General features: G+C 45.9%; 1 protein-coding gene across 1 annotated transcript in view; it reads left to right on the top strand.

Annotated features, from left to right (window-relative positions):
- The first annotated feature begins 14443 nt into the window (after positions 1 to 14443).
- Positions 14444 to 16865, top strand: part of PPP1R14C (protein phosphatase 1 regulatory inhibitor subunit 14C) — a 52262-nt gene continuing 49840 nt past the window's right edge. The window contains exon 1 of the mRNA XM_040552657.1: positions 14444 to 14863. Within this exon, the coding sequence (XP_040408591.1) occupies positions 14597 to 14863 (267 nt within the window). The 5' untranslated portion in view covers positions 14444 to 14596. The remainder of the gene's footprint in view (positions 14864 to 16865) is intronic.

Here is a 16865-nt window from a genome sequence, read left to right as displayed (position 1 = left end):
CTGGCAGAGGGGTCCCCAGATAGCTGCAGAGGGAGGAAACCACAACAGGTATGCAGAAAATGGGAGGACAGAGGCCACCCCTGTAAAACAGACCCAGTGGGGAAGGACGTGGCGTGTCCTACCCTCGGCAGCACAGCAGCATCCCTGCGGCCATCTCAGGAACCATCCCTGCCTGGGCTGTGCTGGGCGGTCTGAGCCCACTGAAGGCTGTGGCTTACCATCTTCGCGGTCTCCTAACTATATGTTTGACTCTGCATGTTGCCTTGCCTGCCAGAATGTGAATATCAGACCTCTATGTCTCTGCGGGTTACTCCTGTTTTTTTTTTGTTTGTTTGTTTGTTTTAAATCTCAGGAAACTGTAGCCCTGAACTGCGTTTTCAGTAATTGCAAGATTTGTTTTTGTGATGCCGAACATGAATCACAGAGGAATGGGAGGAAAGCGAAAATAGGGAGGGAAGTGCATAATTATTGAACAGGAAGAACAAAATCAAAACATCCATATCTAATTTTCTAAGACTCTGGAAAACAACAGCACAGTTTGGAAAAAAAAAAAAAAGTAGAAGGGGAAAGCTGCCAAAAAAGTACATACAAGCAAGTCAAAACTGCACAAAAAGGCATGGTGTTCCTTTAAAAAGCTACATGTAATCACCAGGGTACCTGCCTAGCTGGTACATACCACGTTTGTCTAAGCATGGTAACTCTCCCTCTGCGAGGAGCGCTGTGCACCGAGCCGAGCAAGCACATACACGCTTTGGAAATACTGCCCCAGAGTCACGATGCTGATTCCGTGAGTCAATCCGGCGCACTTTGCACTGGCAGAAGACTGTTGAGTCTCAAAGGAAACAGTCACAGCAAATTCAGAGTGAAACTGGAGAGCTTAATTTTGGGAAATTAAAATTTGCAGAGAAGGTAAGTCTTAGGGCAGGACTGGTTCCACTCCAAACCCACAAAAGGAGCAAAGTTTCCACTCCCTTTCTGAAAAAACTTGAATGCATTGTTTGTGAGGCCTGAAATATTGATGAACCATCAAGATTTTTGTTTCCCGTGCTCTGATCATTTTCTGGTGCCCTGTAAATGTAAGAAAAGCCCTCACATGTGCGTGGTTCCCAACTGAATAAATGGGAAAAAAATCTGAAATGGACGATAGATAAAGACCCGATACATCCTGCTGGCAGAAGGGAAGGACCTAGGTGGCTATAAAGGCCAAATTTGCTCCTAATTTAATCTTTTTTTTTTTTTTTTTATTTATTAAAGAGATCAGATGAGGTGGACCTGAGAAGTGGAAAAGTGTTATGAAAATCCAAACTTCTGTTTCCATTGGTTGTCAGAGATTGTGGTGCGAGTGGCTGACTGAGCATGTGGATGGTTTTGATGCTTTCTTTGGCTGAGACACATGTTGATATATTTAGATGCTTTTGTTTTTGGAATTGACTACCTTGACAGTGTTTTTCCTGTTGTGGAATCACAGAAAAGGGGATAAGGGAAGGCTGCAGGGAGGAGGCACCCGGTCCATGTTTGTCCCAGTCTTATGTAGCCTTAAAGGGAGATGTCCCGCTTCCTTGGGGCAATCTCTTTGAGTGCCTCATCACCCTTATGAATTACGTAGTGCATCTTGTATGTAATGCTGGAACTGATACTGTGCTGGCTAATGATACATCACAGTCTGATCTGTAACCGCATTTTGGTGAGGTTCAGCACTATGCTCTGAAAACGGACACTTAGCTATCTGAGTATATGACTTAACCATTGATTTAAGCTGACTTAAGTACTGGATTCTTCCAAGATGGGCTATCCCACCTTCTCCTGTCTCCTCCCCAAATATTTTTACTTTGCCGCCTGCTGGATATTCATGCAGCCAGTACTGGGGTCACATCCTTCTCTCCCTCCCTACCTGACCCAAAGAAGGGATGTTTTATGGTGGGTCAGCTCCCTGGTTTGGATGGCTGTGCAGCTGTAGGAGTGCTCACATTGCCATCTTCATCATCAGGAATACGCAGCCAAGGGCTGGGAGGTGTAGGGGGTGATTGCCCTTTTTGGACAGCACAGACTTGGATTAGCTTCGACCCATTGTGAAAGTGGACCTTAGGTACTGCCAAGATATCACCATCCAGATCTGGTTCCCCCTGTGATAAATCACATCAAAAAGAAAGATGTTTTTCTCATTCGCCTTCTGGTTGACTGCTCAAAATGCTGTGTATTTGCGTAGTCTTTTTTGCACAGGCGTTAGGGCTGGGACACTGCTTTCAGAAAGAGGAGTCCCACTGTGTGGCTCTAGACACCAGGTGAACTTCATCTGGCATTTTTCTGTATTGGATGGGTACATCACCTCAGTGTGGCAATTAATGACAGTCAAGTATAAATTGAGAATTAATACCTGCCAACTTGATATGATGTAGATCTAGCAGATATTTTAGGCAGATTCCTGTAGAAATCATTATTTTTCATTTATACCATGTCAACTTTGTCAGCCAGCGTGTAACCTGTGCATCTTGTTTTTCAAATTAAAGAAAAGGCTGGCATTGCATCAGAGAAGAAGCATAGCATCTGCAATAGAAATGCCAAAATCCTGGAAGCTACCCCACAAAGCATGAGTACTGCGTGCAAAGCAGATGGTAGGAAGCTAAGCACAAAAAAATACAAAAGAGGCATGTTTGGTGTAACTATTGCTACATTTTATTTAAGTTTTTTTTTTTTTTAAATGAATACAATATACTGTAACACATACTAAAGTCCTGGCAAAGCTTAGTAGAACAGGTGTCATTCTCAGCATTTGTGTAATGACAGAAAGCCAGCTTCAGAAAGAGAGCGAAGATAGTTGTGAATCATAAGGATGATCTGGAAAGAGCATGGAAAATGCTGCAAGTTCAGCAACCAAGAAAAGCTCCAGCCACTTCATGGGATTCAGTTTCCAACCTTCATCCTGTGTAATGAAGTGAGCCCAGTTACACATGTGACCAAACACTTATTTAATAAATACTGCCATGGATTTTCCAAGTGCATTAGTAATCCAATAAAGTAATTCCCATGCTTCAGTTAGATATGTGTATATTTTCCCATATCTAATCAGGACAAGCTGAATTACATCAGATGGGGCCATCATGCCTCCTTAGGCACGGACTGGCAGTTGTGAGATATCGGAGCGCTGCTTCGCTCTGTAGGCAGCAGGCATTGCCATTGCAGGCAGAGGATTATAACCTGTCAAGTCAAAGTCTTAATCTCTTCTCAGTCATGAGTCAGTGATGAAATGGCCGTCAGAGCATGCACGGGCAGCAAGAGGAAGATTTGTCACGGCTAATAGGAAGGCTGATGGAGAAAGCACTTCAGTTGACTTTACTGATAATATAGTGGACCCCAGTTACGAGGAACAGGATTTAATGACAGTACTCCTAGGAAAATTAGAAATAAACAATCTCACCATGCTGTGAGCAGAGGGGCTTATTTAATACCTTCTGTTAATTTTGATCAAAATACTATAAATGCTTTCACATAAGAAGAAACTATCATTCTCTCATATCATGTTTATCTGTGAATCTAGAGGTTTCACAAATTCCATAGTAATATAGGAAAGATGGATATCAGCTGGGTAAAAGCACTATTAAACAGTTGGTTATTGCTGAGTTACTTTAAGGTAAAACAGTTACTGCCATTAATATCCTGTTATAATAATATTGTACATTCTAATATTTGCATTCTGTTATCTGCATCTAATATCTGCATTCTATTAATGCAGATGTGGTGCAATATAGAGTACTATCAGTTCAGAATAAATTCAGAATGAATTTCTCTACCTCCTTTCAAGATTTTTTTTTTGGTGCCCTTTTTTGAAGGGACTTTCCTGCCTTCTTTTGAATGATGCAGGGATGTGCTTTTGCTACCAGGTGTGTCAGACTGGGGATGAAGTCACGCATGCATCTTTTCAAGGAAGTGTTATTTGTTTCACCACCAGACCATATGGTTGGAGACGCTATCTCCAACCACAAAAGAATGCTATACTTTTATTCACTTAAAAGTCTGTAGGAAGGCTGTATATTAACATTTTTCAAGACAATTGTTGGCAGATTCCTGAGAGACTAACTGCTAAAGAGATATAATGAGACAATTTTTGTTTATGCCATGTAAATAGCACCTCATAGTTGGAAGATTCACTTAGAAAACAGGAGAGGTTGGTTCTAGGATCATTTCAGAGTCACCCTAAAAAATGGCTCCTCCCAGGAGAGTGTTTGCTAATCCAGCCTCCACAGCCCCTGCTGAAGTCCTGCTGTGAGAAGCAGAATAAATAAACCCAAACTGAGTGCTGCAATAATGCTGCTACGCTGCTTCTAGCACTTGCTCAGGCTCAGCCCAGGCAACAGTGCGGCACTGCATTATCACAGAATTGCAGAATGGTTGAGGTAGGGATGCACCTCTGGAGGCCATCTGGTCCACCCAAACCACTGCTCGAGCAGTGGGTTATGCTGCAAAGGCTCACCACGTCCCACTCATTTCCGCCACTTTCTGCAACTGAGTTTTTTTGGATTGCTCTTCTGAGGTGCCTACAGCACTTTGTAGAAAATGCAGCTTCCTAACTATGGGCTTGGGATGCGGCTCTGAAAGGAGAAGGCAGTCAAATGAGATTTATTAACTCTACCTATAATTGCCTCATTTCCTAGTGCTATACAGCTGCATTATGTATCATTTCAGGAATAACAATATAAGAGGATGAATATAAACATACTGTTGCTAGGAAAAATGAGAGTGCAAAGTGCATTTATATAACAAAAAATAGGGATAGACAGGTAGTATGCCTGATTTGAAGGACCATTTCACGTAGCACCAAGCTTTGGTTCAATCTTTTCCATGGGACCTCTCTCTGTTGTTTTCAGTCACCTTACATTTTCTAGACCAGCTGGTTTAGATTCGGCCTCATCATCAGAAAGCACATAATTTAGCAGGAAAACCGTATCAAATTCAATTTCTGCAGTTTTTCGTTGATTCATTAAGCTCCTTCTCCTGCTCTCAAGATGATCCATGGCAGATTGCAATCTTTTCTCATTTACAACATAGCAGGGACATTTCATTGTCTGTTCTTTAAAGATGAATTACTAAAGTACTTACACACAGAAGCTAGCATATATCTAGATTTGATTTCTTCAAATGCCAAGACTTCTTTCTGAAGTCAATTTACTGAGTTTTGAGACTCTGTACAGAGGGGTTTAGGATCATATGGTAGGAATCATTAGAAATGCCCTAAAAAACCAAACAGAACAGTTAATTTGACATTAGCTAGAATGCCATATTTGAAACTAGTAACACAGTACTGCTAGTTTTTAATTGTACAATATTATAAACATACCTCAATACCACGCCTTTCACACCGCATGGGATATATAAATAGAATTGTTGTCTTTATTTTTCCATAACTCACCTTTTTATGTAGTAGTGTGTGATGGAGGGGCATTTGCAGTTTGTGGGACAGATGGAGATTAGCTATGCAACAAAATTCATGTATAGATTACTAATGGTACCCTATCTAAAGCTAATATATCGATTACCCCTCCTGTGAACAGCAAACAGGTCAGTGCACTAAGAGGTTACTAACTAGCTCATGCCTGTGGTGCTCTTCTTATGATGATTTGAAAGTAAAAGAAACTAACACTGGTGTAGATGGTATTGTCACTATTGCAGGAAATGTGGGACCATTTTGCAACACTTCTCTGAATTGAACACTTCTCGCTTTAGGAAACAGTTTTATGAAGTGCTGATACGCAAAGTCGCAGTGGTGCTTAGAAAAGTGCAAGGCCAGAAGGCCAGAACTTGAACTTGACTACAGCTTGACAAAGGATAATTTGTGTTTGTTGAACCAGACAGTGTTTCACTCTCCTCCCATTACAATGAGAAATAAAAATATAGTCATTATCTGTAGGTAAAAGCTCCTAAATCATCTCCATACTACCCAGTTCTTTGAAGCTTCATGAATGGAAACAACCTAGACAAGCATTTAACAGATTAACCAATATGTGTATTTGTACAAGAAGATCCAATTCTGAAGCAGTCATGCCATTTTTTAAACCTTACTGAGCCAAACCTCCTGAAAATTGACTTAAAAGTACGTGGGGGAGGAAATGCTAAATTGTGCCTCATATTGAAAATGGCTACAGACAATCTCATTTTTCCTATTTAAGAAAAATCTTTTTTGGAACCAAATGGCTTACATGATCGTGTCTTTCCACCCTCCGCTCAGTTGTCTCAGATCTCATTGTGCAATGTTTGGGACAGGGACTGCCTCTTGCTGCTGATTTGTAAAAAATACTTAGGATAATGGGACTTTCATCTTGGTAATACTGCAATGAATTATTATAACTATTTTGTAGTTATGAACATCTTCTGCTTACACGTGGAATATTTCTTTTCATATGTTATTTATACAGAGCTGCTAAGTGCAGCAAAATTGCATGAATGGCCCAGAGCTGGATGGTTGTTGTACACACAAAAGCTTATTCATTTAAATTGCACATGTTTTGAGAGAGCTTGTGGATTCTCCTTGTTAAAAATAGCTTGGTACAGAAATACCCACAGAAATTAGGACCGGTGGGCACTTTTAGGCTATGTCTATACAGGCAGCAGGGTCTCGGCCTGTGCTTTGGCCCTGAGGGCCAGTGTGACGGTGCAGTTGAATAGTTTTTCCCCTGAACATGATGGCCTTGTCCACAGGGGCTGCTGGGGACAAACTTTGGAGCTTTGGTCCCTGGGACAGTGCCCAGGACGTGGCTGAGCTGTTGAGGACACCACTGGCAGCCTGGGGAGTGGCTGGGTACCAGCACTCAAGCCTGCTCCTGGCCCTGCGGAGCTTGTGAGGATAGGAGTAGCCTGAAAGGCTCCTGGTTCATCTCCCTGCTGCTGGGCTGGATAAACTCTCCCTGTAGAGAAATAAAGAAAAAACAAATACTTGCCTTTTCCTTCCTGAGAAAAGCTCTGAAAATGTGGATTCTACAGCCTCCCTAGGCAGCGTATTTTGTCATTTCTCTATCATTGCTGTTGGAAAATTGTTCATCATGTATAATCAAAATCTCCTTTGCTTCAGTTTAAACTCATTATTCCCTGTGCTCACCCCATGAGATCGAGAGCACAGTATTTCCCTCATCTTTATCGACACTTCTGCATTTTTTAAACTACTTATTTCTAGTTCTGTTAGTTTTTCCCTGTAGGTTATTAAAGAAAGGACATATGTTTTAGATATCATTCCAGATGCGTTTCTCCAATTTCTGCCACATTGGTCCAGTCTCACCTGGAGTCTAACATTCCTTAACAGAGGCCTTACCAACAGAATCTAGCACAGTAAAGTTACCTCATGGCTCATATAAATTACATTTCTCTTTATACATCCCAATGTGATGTAGATTTTTTTCACCACAGCGTGTTTCTAACTCACGTTCAGTCTGTGATCCAGATCCCCTTGGTCCTTGTTGGTAGAAGTGCTGTCAAATTTGCCTTTTCCAATCATGTATTTCCACAGCTGATTACTCCAGACAAATGTGGAGTGTTTGGATTTCTTTTATTGAATTGCATCCTGTTGTATGCTATATACTGCCAAAATGATTTATTAGTTCTGTTGCTGCTCTACATTCTGCTGAGCTCCTTTCTTTAATGCCTGCATCCCCCATGTTCTTCATTTACTGGATTCTGAGTGGCGACTTGGAATACCCTCAAGGTTAGAAAAGTGCGTTCAGTCCTCTTGTAAAAATCATCCAAACAGGCACATGAGCAGCAGGGCTTGTTCTGCTTGGCTCTTCATTTTGCTCTCTGCTCAGACTATGGCTGATAGCTTTCACCAACTAGCCCACTTGATTGTTTATGCTTCCTCCATCGAAATAGCTTTTAGCTTGAAAGAGCATGCACGAGGATGGCATCAATTACTTACTGCTTTTAACAATTCTGTGCTATCGATGTCTCTCGTTATAGCCAGAGAGACCACAGACTCTTCCCAGGCTGAACAGCCCAGTATCATTCCTGCTTTCCCAAATGAGGTAACCAAGGACTTGTGAAGGTCAGCATATTCTTGCACAATGATCAAGAACAGTGCCAGGTTTTAGCTACACATCCATCCCAGTTTTTGGACAGTGTTGGGGCTCACTCTGCATATGTTCTTCTGCAGAATGCTTTGGGGCGCATGTATGAGGGGACATTGGGCAGAGTGGGACTATTGGCACCCAAATTTCTAAATAATTGCTTTCTGCTCAGCTTGCAGTCATGTTTTTTCCAGATCCAACCACCTAAGTGCCATCGCTCAACACTAATTGCCAAACAAAATGGTAAGACGTGCTACATCCCTCTTCTACAGGTTGGTCAAGTTATGCAGAGTAAATTATCATAATTCGTCACTATTTCTTGAGTGCAAGTGAAACAGACTGTGGAGCACAGGTGACGGCTACTGGTCTGGGAGACTGCTGATCCAGAATAACATTACTCTAGACATTGTGAGTGTCTTGGTCTCTAACCCATACTTTCTGTTAATGTTTTTGTTGTCTCTTTTCATGGACTAATGCAAACACTTCATCTGTGTCACTCATTTTCTCCCTTTGTATTTTACCAAAGGGTTAATACTTCCATGTAAGCACAGCAGGACTCGAGGGCAGAACAACAATCAATATTACTAGAGGCTACGGGATGTTAATTGTCCAGCCCTGCTTCGTGGCTTATTTTGCTGTTGTTTTTTTTTTTTTTTTCCCAAATGTTTTCCTTTATTGATCCCCTAGCTCCCCACTAATCCCTTCCAGAAAAAAGGAAGGCTGTCCACATCGTTCTAAATGAAAGTGACAGATTGGGTGGTAGCGCTCAGATGAACAATCATGGATTATTTGTACCGGGAATTGCAGATATTATTGAGGGCAAGTGAAAGTACACAGAGGTTACCTACTTCTTGTTTAGTTGCCACCCATCCTCAGCATGAAATATGTCTTTCTACTGACACAGCACAGCCTGCGTATCCTAACGTGACTGAACAGCATGCACCAGAGATGCCCAGAGATGTTGCACCTGATACTTGGGAGTGCTCTGAATTTCTGGCTGCTTTTGGAGTCCCAGCAGTAAGTAGACTGCCTACCTCTGCTAACTGCAGCCCTTCCAGAGAGACCTCCTGCTCCACAGGGCATCCTGTCTCCCCACCACCAGTGCAAGGGCAGCTTGGGCAGCAGGAGCCGAATGGCACGTGGGTCCCACGCAAACTGCTGAGACGAGTGCTAGTGGTGCAGTGGAAAAGGGAGGCTGCACTCACACGCCCTGCTTGGATCTCTCCTCTGAGACAAGAAGAGGTTGTCACTGCACCCGCTTACTTTCTAGGAAATAATGTGTGGAAGGGTAAAAATTTGTGTTTCCTTCTCTCTCTTCATGTAGCATTTACCTTTGTACCTGCATGTAGGTGGGCCTGTGTATCTCGGAAGTGCCCACCCATCTCCTCTTGGAATGCAGCACTCTTCCGAAGTTTCATTTCAGAGTCCCAGGCTATAAACATATTACACCATAACCAAGGGGGACCAGAGCAAACACCCCAACGTAACAAATGTTTGCTGTGTGTCATTTGCTTGTCAGCAACGAGTGCCAGAATTACTGCTTTGACCACAGGTATTGCAGCTGGGGGGTGAGCAATGAGCCAGTGATCTCTCCCTTGAAAGAAAAGATAAAGAGGAAAAGGCAGCCCTTTGTGACAGCTTTGGTAAGAGGCAGACTCTGAGGAGCTTTTTCATAAAGGCAAAACAAACTAAAAAAGTAGGTTTTTTTAAGCAATAAAAGGACGGCTGCAAGAACAAAAGGTCCGGGGCTGAGAAGGATAGATGAACGCAAACACCATGTCTTTGGAGTATGCAACATCACAAACTGATGAAAAGCGATCGAAAATGAAAACAACATCACAGCCTGTCTGGGGAGCCGAGGAAGTTACCAGTCAGAGGGAGGGGCATTAATTAGGACATGGAAAGTAGAAAATCACTTAGAGACACAGAGCCCATTAAGAGCTCATAGCCCCAAGCTAAATTCAAGTGGGAGACACAGAAATGGTAGTTATAAAACTGAGGGACATAGATGGGCTGCCACTGCGCTGAAATCAGCGCTCAGTTCTGCATTGTTCGTGACCAGCGCAGGGTTCCCCCAAAACGATTTTGCTTATTGATGGGGAAGATGGCTACACAGGTCCCCGAAGGGTGATGCACGAGTGTGACCCCCATACTTGCACCTGAGGGGTGAAGGCTCCTCTGAGCTAAGTGGGGTGTTGAGGCTTATCATCGAGGCAATGTTTTCTTGCACGGGAATACCATCAAATGGCCTGGGAAAGTGCCTTCAGACTTCTCAGAGGCAGTTAGCGTGGAGAAGACTGGCTATCTGTTTGATGGAAATTTACAATTATTATGAAAAAGAGAAGCCCTGGGACAAGGCTAGTGTGCCTGGAGCGAAGTGTCAGAGCTCACCAGCAAAAATGGCACATAGAGCTCTTAAATGGTAGGGTACCTGGTAGGCAAAGGCAGTCTAGCACTGCACAGATAACGGAGTCTATCATTACATATGCAGGAGATTCCCTGGCAACTCCTAACTCAAATATTTTGTTAGCAAGCCAAGGAGTACAAGCATGAAACAATTCCCGTGCTCTGAGAACATACAAAAGTTAATGTGCATATCAAGAAGGAAATAGAATCAGCGACTGGTCTGTATTTTGCAGTATAAACAGTTCTGGGTTGCTAAAAATCTCCAGCTAATGGCCAGACTGTGAGTCTTTTGCTCAGTTCTGATTTCCTAGAATTTTAATTTCTTTGAATTTTCTTAGAAAAGAGGCAAAGGGCAAGGGTCCTTCCTTTGGGCAGTCTCCCAGGAAGGAAAACTTGTGGAGAGAGGCACAGGAAAGATGGGGTGTAGTATTTGACAGCATAGGAAAAATGTGAATTTATAACATCACTGAGGATAGCAAGCCTAAATTTTGCTTCCTAAATAGCAAGCTTTCCTAGAGAAGAACCTTTAGCCACAGGAATGGGTCAATAATGGCATTGGTGGCCAGCGCTGACAGAAGTGTCAACTGTTTAGGAAGGGAACACACCTGCTATCGAACAGGGTTACTGTAGGTGAAGAGACAGTTAATGGTCACAGTCTTGAACCCTGAAAGATCACTGCATAAGCCTCCTGAAAGGTTAATCTGGCTATTCTTAAACATTTTCTTTGACTGTAAACAGGTTGGGATCACACAATTGGGAAGTGGATACAGCGTCATGCGGCTTACATTTTTACGGAGATTCCCACATCCGCCATTTGGGAAAGAAACAGGGAAGTGCAGGTGAGGCAACTGTTCCTCTGCCTTTGGTGTTTCCTAATTCACGTTGTCTGTTCTTTACAGACCTCGGGCCTCTCACTCACTACAACACTCACCGTATTTCACCCGATGCAATGTTCTTGTGTGAGAGACCTGGACATGATCACACTGAAAAGCACAGTATTTCAGTGGCACTGTATTTTAGTTTCCCTTCAGTTTTATTGATCAACCATTAGCTTCAGATGAAATGCGGCATCACAATTATGATTTAACTGTGGGAAGATGCTCATTTGCGAAGCCTCATCTCTTATGTCCTGAATCCATTTCTCGAGGTAGCTCTGAAACTGGGGCTGAAGGGTTGGGAAGGATTCTTCCTTCCTCTGCCACATTAACTCTTGTCTTTCTTAAGGGCATAACCACTTACAGTCCCATCAGGGTACTGAGAAGAATTTGCTAGGAAACTTCCGTAGCTTCTTACTCCAACAAATGCTCTCATACACCTCCAGACACTCAGGAGAAGAGATTGTGCCCACACAGGGTTGCATTGCTCATTCCCAGGATGTTAACAGAACTAACCATTTTTGTTCAACTTTGACTTTTAAACAACTAGATCTTTCTTTCAAATGAAACAAAATTGTTTCAGGAAAGATTCTTGGCAGTGCTTTTTGCCCTGGCTTCCTGGGGAATGCACTTTCTTTACAAACTGAATGAAAAACGAGTGGCACATAAAACTGCCTTATGACAATGCTGGCAGTTCTACCAGCTTCTCATCCACCCACATTTACCAACCACTACGCATTATGCTAGAACTGTAATTTTGAAATGATAACCTCTAAGGACATGCTTTTGCATCCCCACTACCTCATTTTCTACTTTAAGAGTGCTGTGGAAGTGCTATTTGAGTAGCGGGTGACAGCTTTTAACTGTCTTCAGTGATCATAATATCCTATTAATAATAGTATTGAAAAAGTCCTTCAGCTAAGACTTTCTGGATTCTCACAATCGGAGTCAATAAAGTGTGCTAGCCATCTGTACACCCGGTATTCACGACTCTACCACCTGTACACCTGATATTTGCTGCACCAAGGAACAAAAAATCTCGGTGTTTTCCAACCAGGTCTAATGCCTGGAGATTTAGGTCCAGTGTGGAACACCACAGAGTTCTTCTGGCTGCAGAAAATATTCTATTATGGCAATGATTTGGGTATTCTTGCTTTATATCCCATGGAAAAGCAAGTAGGATCCTTACTATGGCTTTAAAATATCTCAAATGCAGTCTTTACCACCTTTTGCACAAATCTGTTTTTTTCTCAGAAAACTACTGAACTATAGTGAATTCCAGCAGCTGAGAACAAAGTCAGTCTATAAAGAGTTTCTGCTCTAAAGAGGAAAGTTTCAAGTTTTGTGGCTCAGAACCTCAGGACCAGGCTTCCAAGATGACACGCAGAGCCGAAGGCCCAAATTACAGGCCACTCCAAACACACAAGCTTAAAAGGCAGCCGCTCCCCTCTTTCAAAAAGTCCTCTGCATCTTTTTGGTTTCTCTAAGAACAAGCTGTTGAAAATGGTATTTGCTTACTGTGTTTACCCAAGCCCAGATTTATAAAAGCCAGGCAGCACCATGCAGCTGCAGCTGAAGTCTGGGTTTGCTTGGGTCATGGCAGAGGAGAGGGCAGACATCCCGCATCGAGTCAGACCTGTGGCACTCTCTCAAGCTCTGCCCAAGCTCCAACCATCATCTCTTGATGCCCAGCTGCAGTTGCTCAGTATCTCTGAAAATCATGTGGTGCCTAAATACACATAAGGAGCTTAACTTTATATGCTTTGCTTTGAAGAACTGGCTTTTTTTTAGATGACAATCTGAAAGCTATCATAGCATTTAAGCCCAATAATGAGATTTTATCTCTTGATCATATTAGATTATGATCTCTTTAGCAGTGCAAGCTGGGTTTCACCTAAGCAGCCTGGTGAGGCTCAGATGCCTCACGCTAGCCTCATGCTCAGTGGTGTCACCCGATGTGGAGAGCTGAGGAGGCTGAAACGCGGCAGGTAGCACGCGGGCACGCCAAGTGGCTACAGGGATCTGGCTGATGCAGAAGTGGTGGTCGTGGCTTTGATCCCCTTCCCCTCTGACATCCTCCCAAGACATCCTCCCTGTGCTGGTGAAGGGCCTGAAGCACAAGTGCTATGAAGAGCAGCTGAGGGAACTGGGGTTGTTTAGTCTGGAGAAGAGGAGGCTCAGGGAAGGCCTTATTGCTGGGTGTCGGCCTCTTCTCGCAGATAACTGGTGGTAGGACTAGAAGGAATGGCCTCAAGTTGCGCCAGGGGAGGTTCAGGTTGGAAATGAGGAGACATTTCTTCTCAGAAAGAGCAGTCAGGCATTGGGACGGGTTGCCCAGGGAGGTGGTAGAGTCACCGTCCCTGGGGGTGTTCAAGGAAAGGTTGGACGTGGTGCTCAGGGACATGGTTTAGTGGGTGACATTGGTGGTAGGGGGATGGTTGGACCTGATGATCTTGGAGGGCTTTTCCAACCTTAGTGATTCTATGTCTGGTCAGCATGGTGCGACGTGCTCCCCACAGCCCTGCCCCAGCTCTGGGGCAGTGGGTGCTTCCAGCACCAGGCCCATGTGCTGGAATGGCTGACCCCCATGTGGGGTCATGGCTGCTGCCCCCTGTCACAGGGAAGCCTCTTTGCTAACGGGGCTGGCCCCTGTGCGAGGCTGGCTGCTCGCTCAGGTCCCAGGCACGTCTTGGTGAGGATGGTGGGCCACTGGTGGTCTCACGCAGTGCCCCTGCAGACCCCAATCCCAGTAAAACCGCTGATGCTACACGGAGGTGAGGGACAGCCATCTTCCAGGGGCCGGCTGTCACACCACCCGCGAGGCCCTGGCACACTCGCCACTCGGCCTCACCGCCCCGAGCTCACTCGGCGCCGACACCCCACTTTCCTACCCCCACGGCACAGGGAAGCCCAAAACCGCCATCCCCCGCCGAAGAGGACGAAGAGAGGGCGGCAGCGGCCCGGCCCCAGCTCGGAGCCGGGCGGGCCGTGCCAACCCGAGTCGTGCCGAGCCGCGCCGACCCTCGGCGGCGGCGCTGTCCCCGCCCCGGTTGGGGCACATCCCTCCCTCCTTCCCTCCTTCCCTCCCTCCCTGCGTCCCTCCCTCCCCGCGGCGGGGCCGGCCGAGGCGCCGCGCCATGCCCGCCTTTAAACGGCAGGTGCGGGGGAGCCAGGCAGACGCGCCACCGGCGGCGGCCCGGCGGTAGCGGCTCGCTGGGGCTGGGCTGGGCTGGGCTGGGCTGGGCTGGGCTCGGCGGAGCGGAGCGGAGCATGTCGGTGGCGACCGGGGGCAGCGAGGCGGCGGCGGCGGGCGGCGGCGGCGGGGGCCGCGTCTTCTTCCAGAGCCCCCGCGGTGGCGGCGGCGGCGGCGGCGGCGGCTCCTCGCGGGAGGAGGCGGTGGCGGCGGCGGCTCAGGTCCAGCAGCGGCGGCACCAGCAAGGGAAGGTGACGGTGAAGTACGATCGGAAGGAGCTGCGGAAGCGGCTGGTGCTGGAGGAGTGGATCGTGGAGCAGCTCGGGCAGCTCTACGGCTGCGAGGTGCGGGGCGACCCGGGCCGGGCTCCGCTACCGGGGGGGGGCTCCCCGGGGTTGGGGGTGCCGCGGGTGGGCGGCGGGGCTTCGGGAGCTGCCGCCGTGCCGGAGCGCTGCCGGAGTCTGTGCGCTTCTGCGGGGGGCAGGAGGACAGGGGGCTGTCGACGTTATGCAGGGGAATTAGGGCTGATGTCTATCTGGTGCGGTGAGGCGAGGAGCCGCCGGTGCTTCGCCTTGACAGGGCTCCATCAGCAGCGTAACCTTCCGGTCCCCACGGTATCACCCCCGGTATTTGCTGTTGTAAAGGATCAAGGTGCTCAGTCCGCACGGAGGGTCTCGCCCGCCTTTGCCACCGGCTGATCTCACCCACCCTCGTTAAATAAAGCCATCCGGAGCGGGGTTTGGTGGAGCCGCTGGCGAACCTGGCAGCTCCGACATCCCTGGAGCCCGCGGCTCGCCCCGCGGCTCGCCCCGCTGCGCCACGCAGGCACGGGCTCGGCAGGGCCCCAGGTGTGCGCAGGGAGCCCAAAGTAAGCAGGCCTCGGTAGCCAGCGTGCACGTAACCCAAATAAATGCCTAGAGAAAGTCCCTTTTATCTCAGAACCAGTTTATCAGCAGATCTGCCAGAAATGGACTTGCCCTCACCAAAAATGCGCACGTGACGAGTTAAAACCTCCTCAACTATTTATGTCTGTGAACTAAGGGAAGGAAGGGTATAGACGAGTTAAAAATAAGCAGCTGCTGCTCTTCGTCTTGGTGCGACTTGCCTCTGCGGCCTCCTGATTTATTAGGCTGTGTAACCTGTAGGCTGTGAGGATTTCTTTGGGGCCAGAAGTACTTAAATCGGTTTGCATGAGCTGATGGATTTGTGTTTGCATGAAGCGATAACGTGGTCAGTAGCTGGCTTGCTGCACCTATTGCTTCTGTTTGACTCATGTTGCTGTAACCCCGAGGCCTGTTTGGGCAATGTGTTGTGTGCTTTTGACATATAGGTGGAGTTGGTCTTTACGCAAAAAAAAACGTGTCGTACGTGGGACCAAACCAAGGTCCAAAGGAGTTATTGCTGCTCTTCACAGTATTCAAATAACTGGCTTGCTGCGTGGAAACACTTGAGGAATAAATCCTCTAGTCTTTTCCTTATCGTAGCTGCCACCTCTGACTGGAACAGGAGGAGGTCTGCATTAGATGGGGGGCTCTCCATTGAGATGGGGACCGTATATGGCTGCATAAAAGGAGCTTTCTTTGATGATTTGCTTTCTCAGATGTCTTTTAGTGGAAAAAAAATGGTTTGAGACAACAGGTGAAAACGTTTTTAGCTTTGAAGGTTGAGGGCAAAATGTGTAGGTCGTCTGCTCTTTGCTGTTGTGCTGGAACTCCATCCAGTGTCACACCGATGGCAGTAGTGAAAAGGTCAAATAATTAACGTGCTATCAACATTAGGCTGAAGATGCATGTTGTGTGTAGTGAATAAAGATGATAGTGATTTTATGTAAGATGCTTTGCTTGAATCTGCCTGAATGACTTCTAGGCTTACAGATGCAGCTCTCGTGCAGAAACAAAATCACCTAGGCAGAGTTAGTAACTGTCTGTCGGCAGTTGGGGGGCAGCATGGGGACTGCTTGCTTCAACCTCTGTGGAAGATCTACCATGACTTCCTTGATGTGATGACGCTTAAGTTCTGAAACAGCCTGAAATCTTCTGGAATGTCAGAAATAGCCATAAAATTTCTAAACCTGAAAGAGCTAACCGGTGTTAGCTTCTTCTAAAGAGCAGTGCACGCCACTCCTGGGAAGAACAGAAATAAGAAAGTAGAGGACACTCGCAGTGCCATATACTGAAAGACTGCAAAAAGACCTGGGCGTCTCTTTGTGGGACTGAGTACATGTAGTTGCCTACCCACTTTTTTTCCATTTAAATAATGTTTTCTATTGAATTATGCCAAGATCTATCAGTAAGTGGACACCTACAGAAAGACTGCCTTTATTCAAAACTAGACATGTATTCGTAG

This window comes from Cygnus olor, chromosome 3 (assembly GCF_009769625.2).
Source record: "Cygnus olor isolate bCygOlo1 chromosome 3, bCygOlo1.pri.v2, whole genome shotgun sequence".
In the NCBI taxonomy this organism is placed as follows: domain Eukaryota; kingdom Metazoa; phylum Chordata; class Aves; order Anseriformes; family Anatidae; genus Cygnus; species Cygnus olor.
This window is presented reverse-complemented; position numbering and strand designations above follow the sequence as displayed.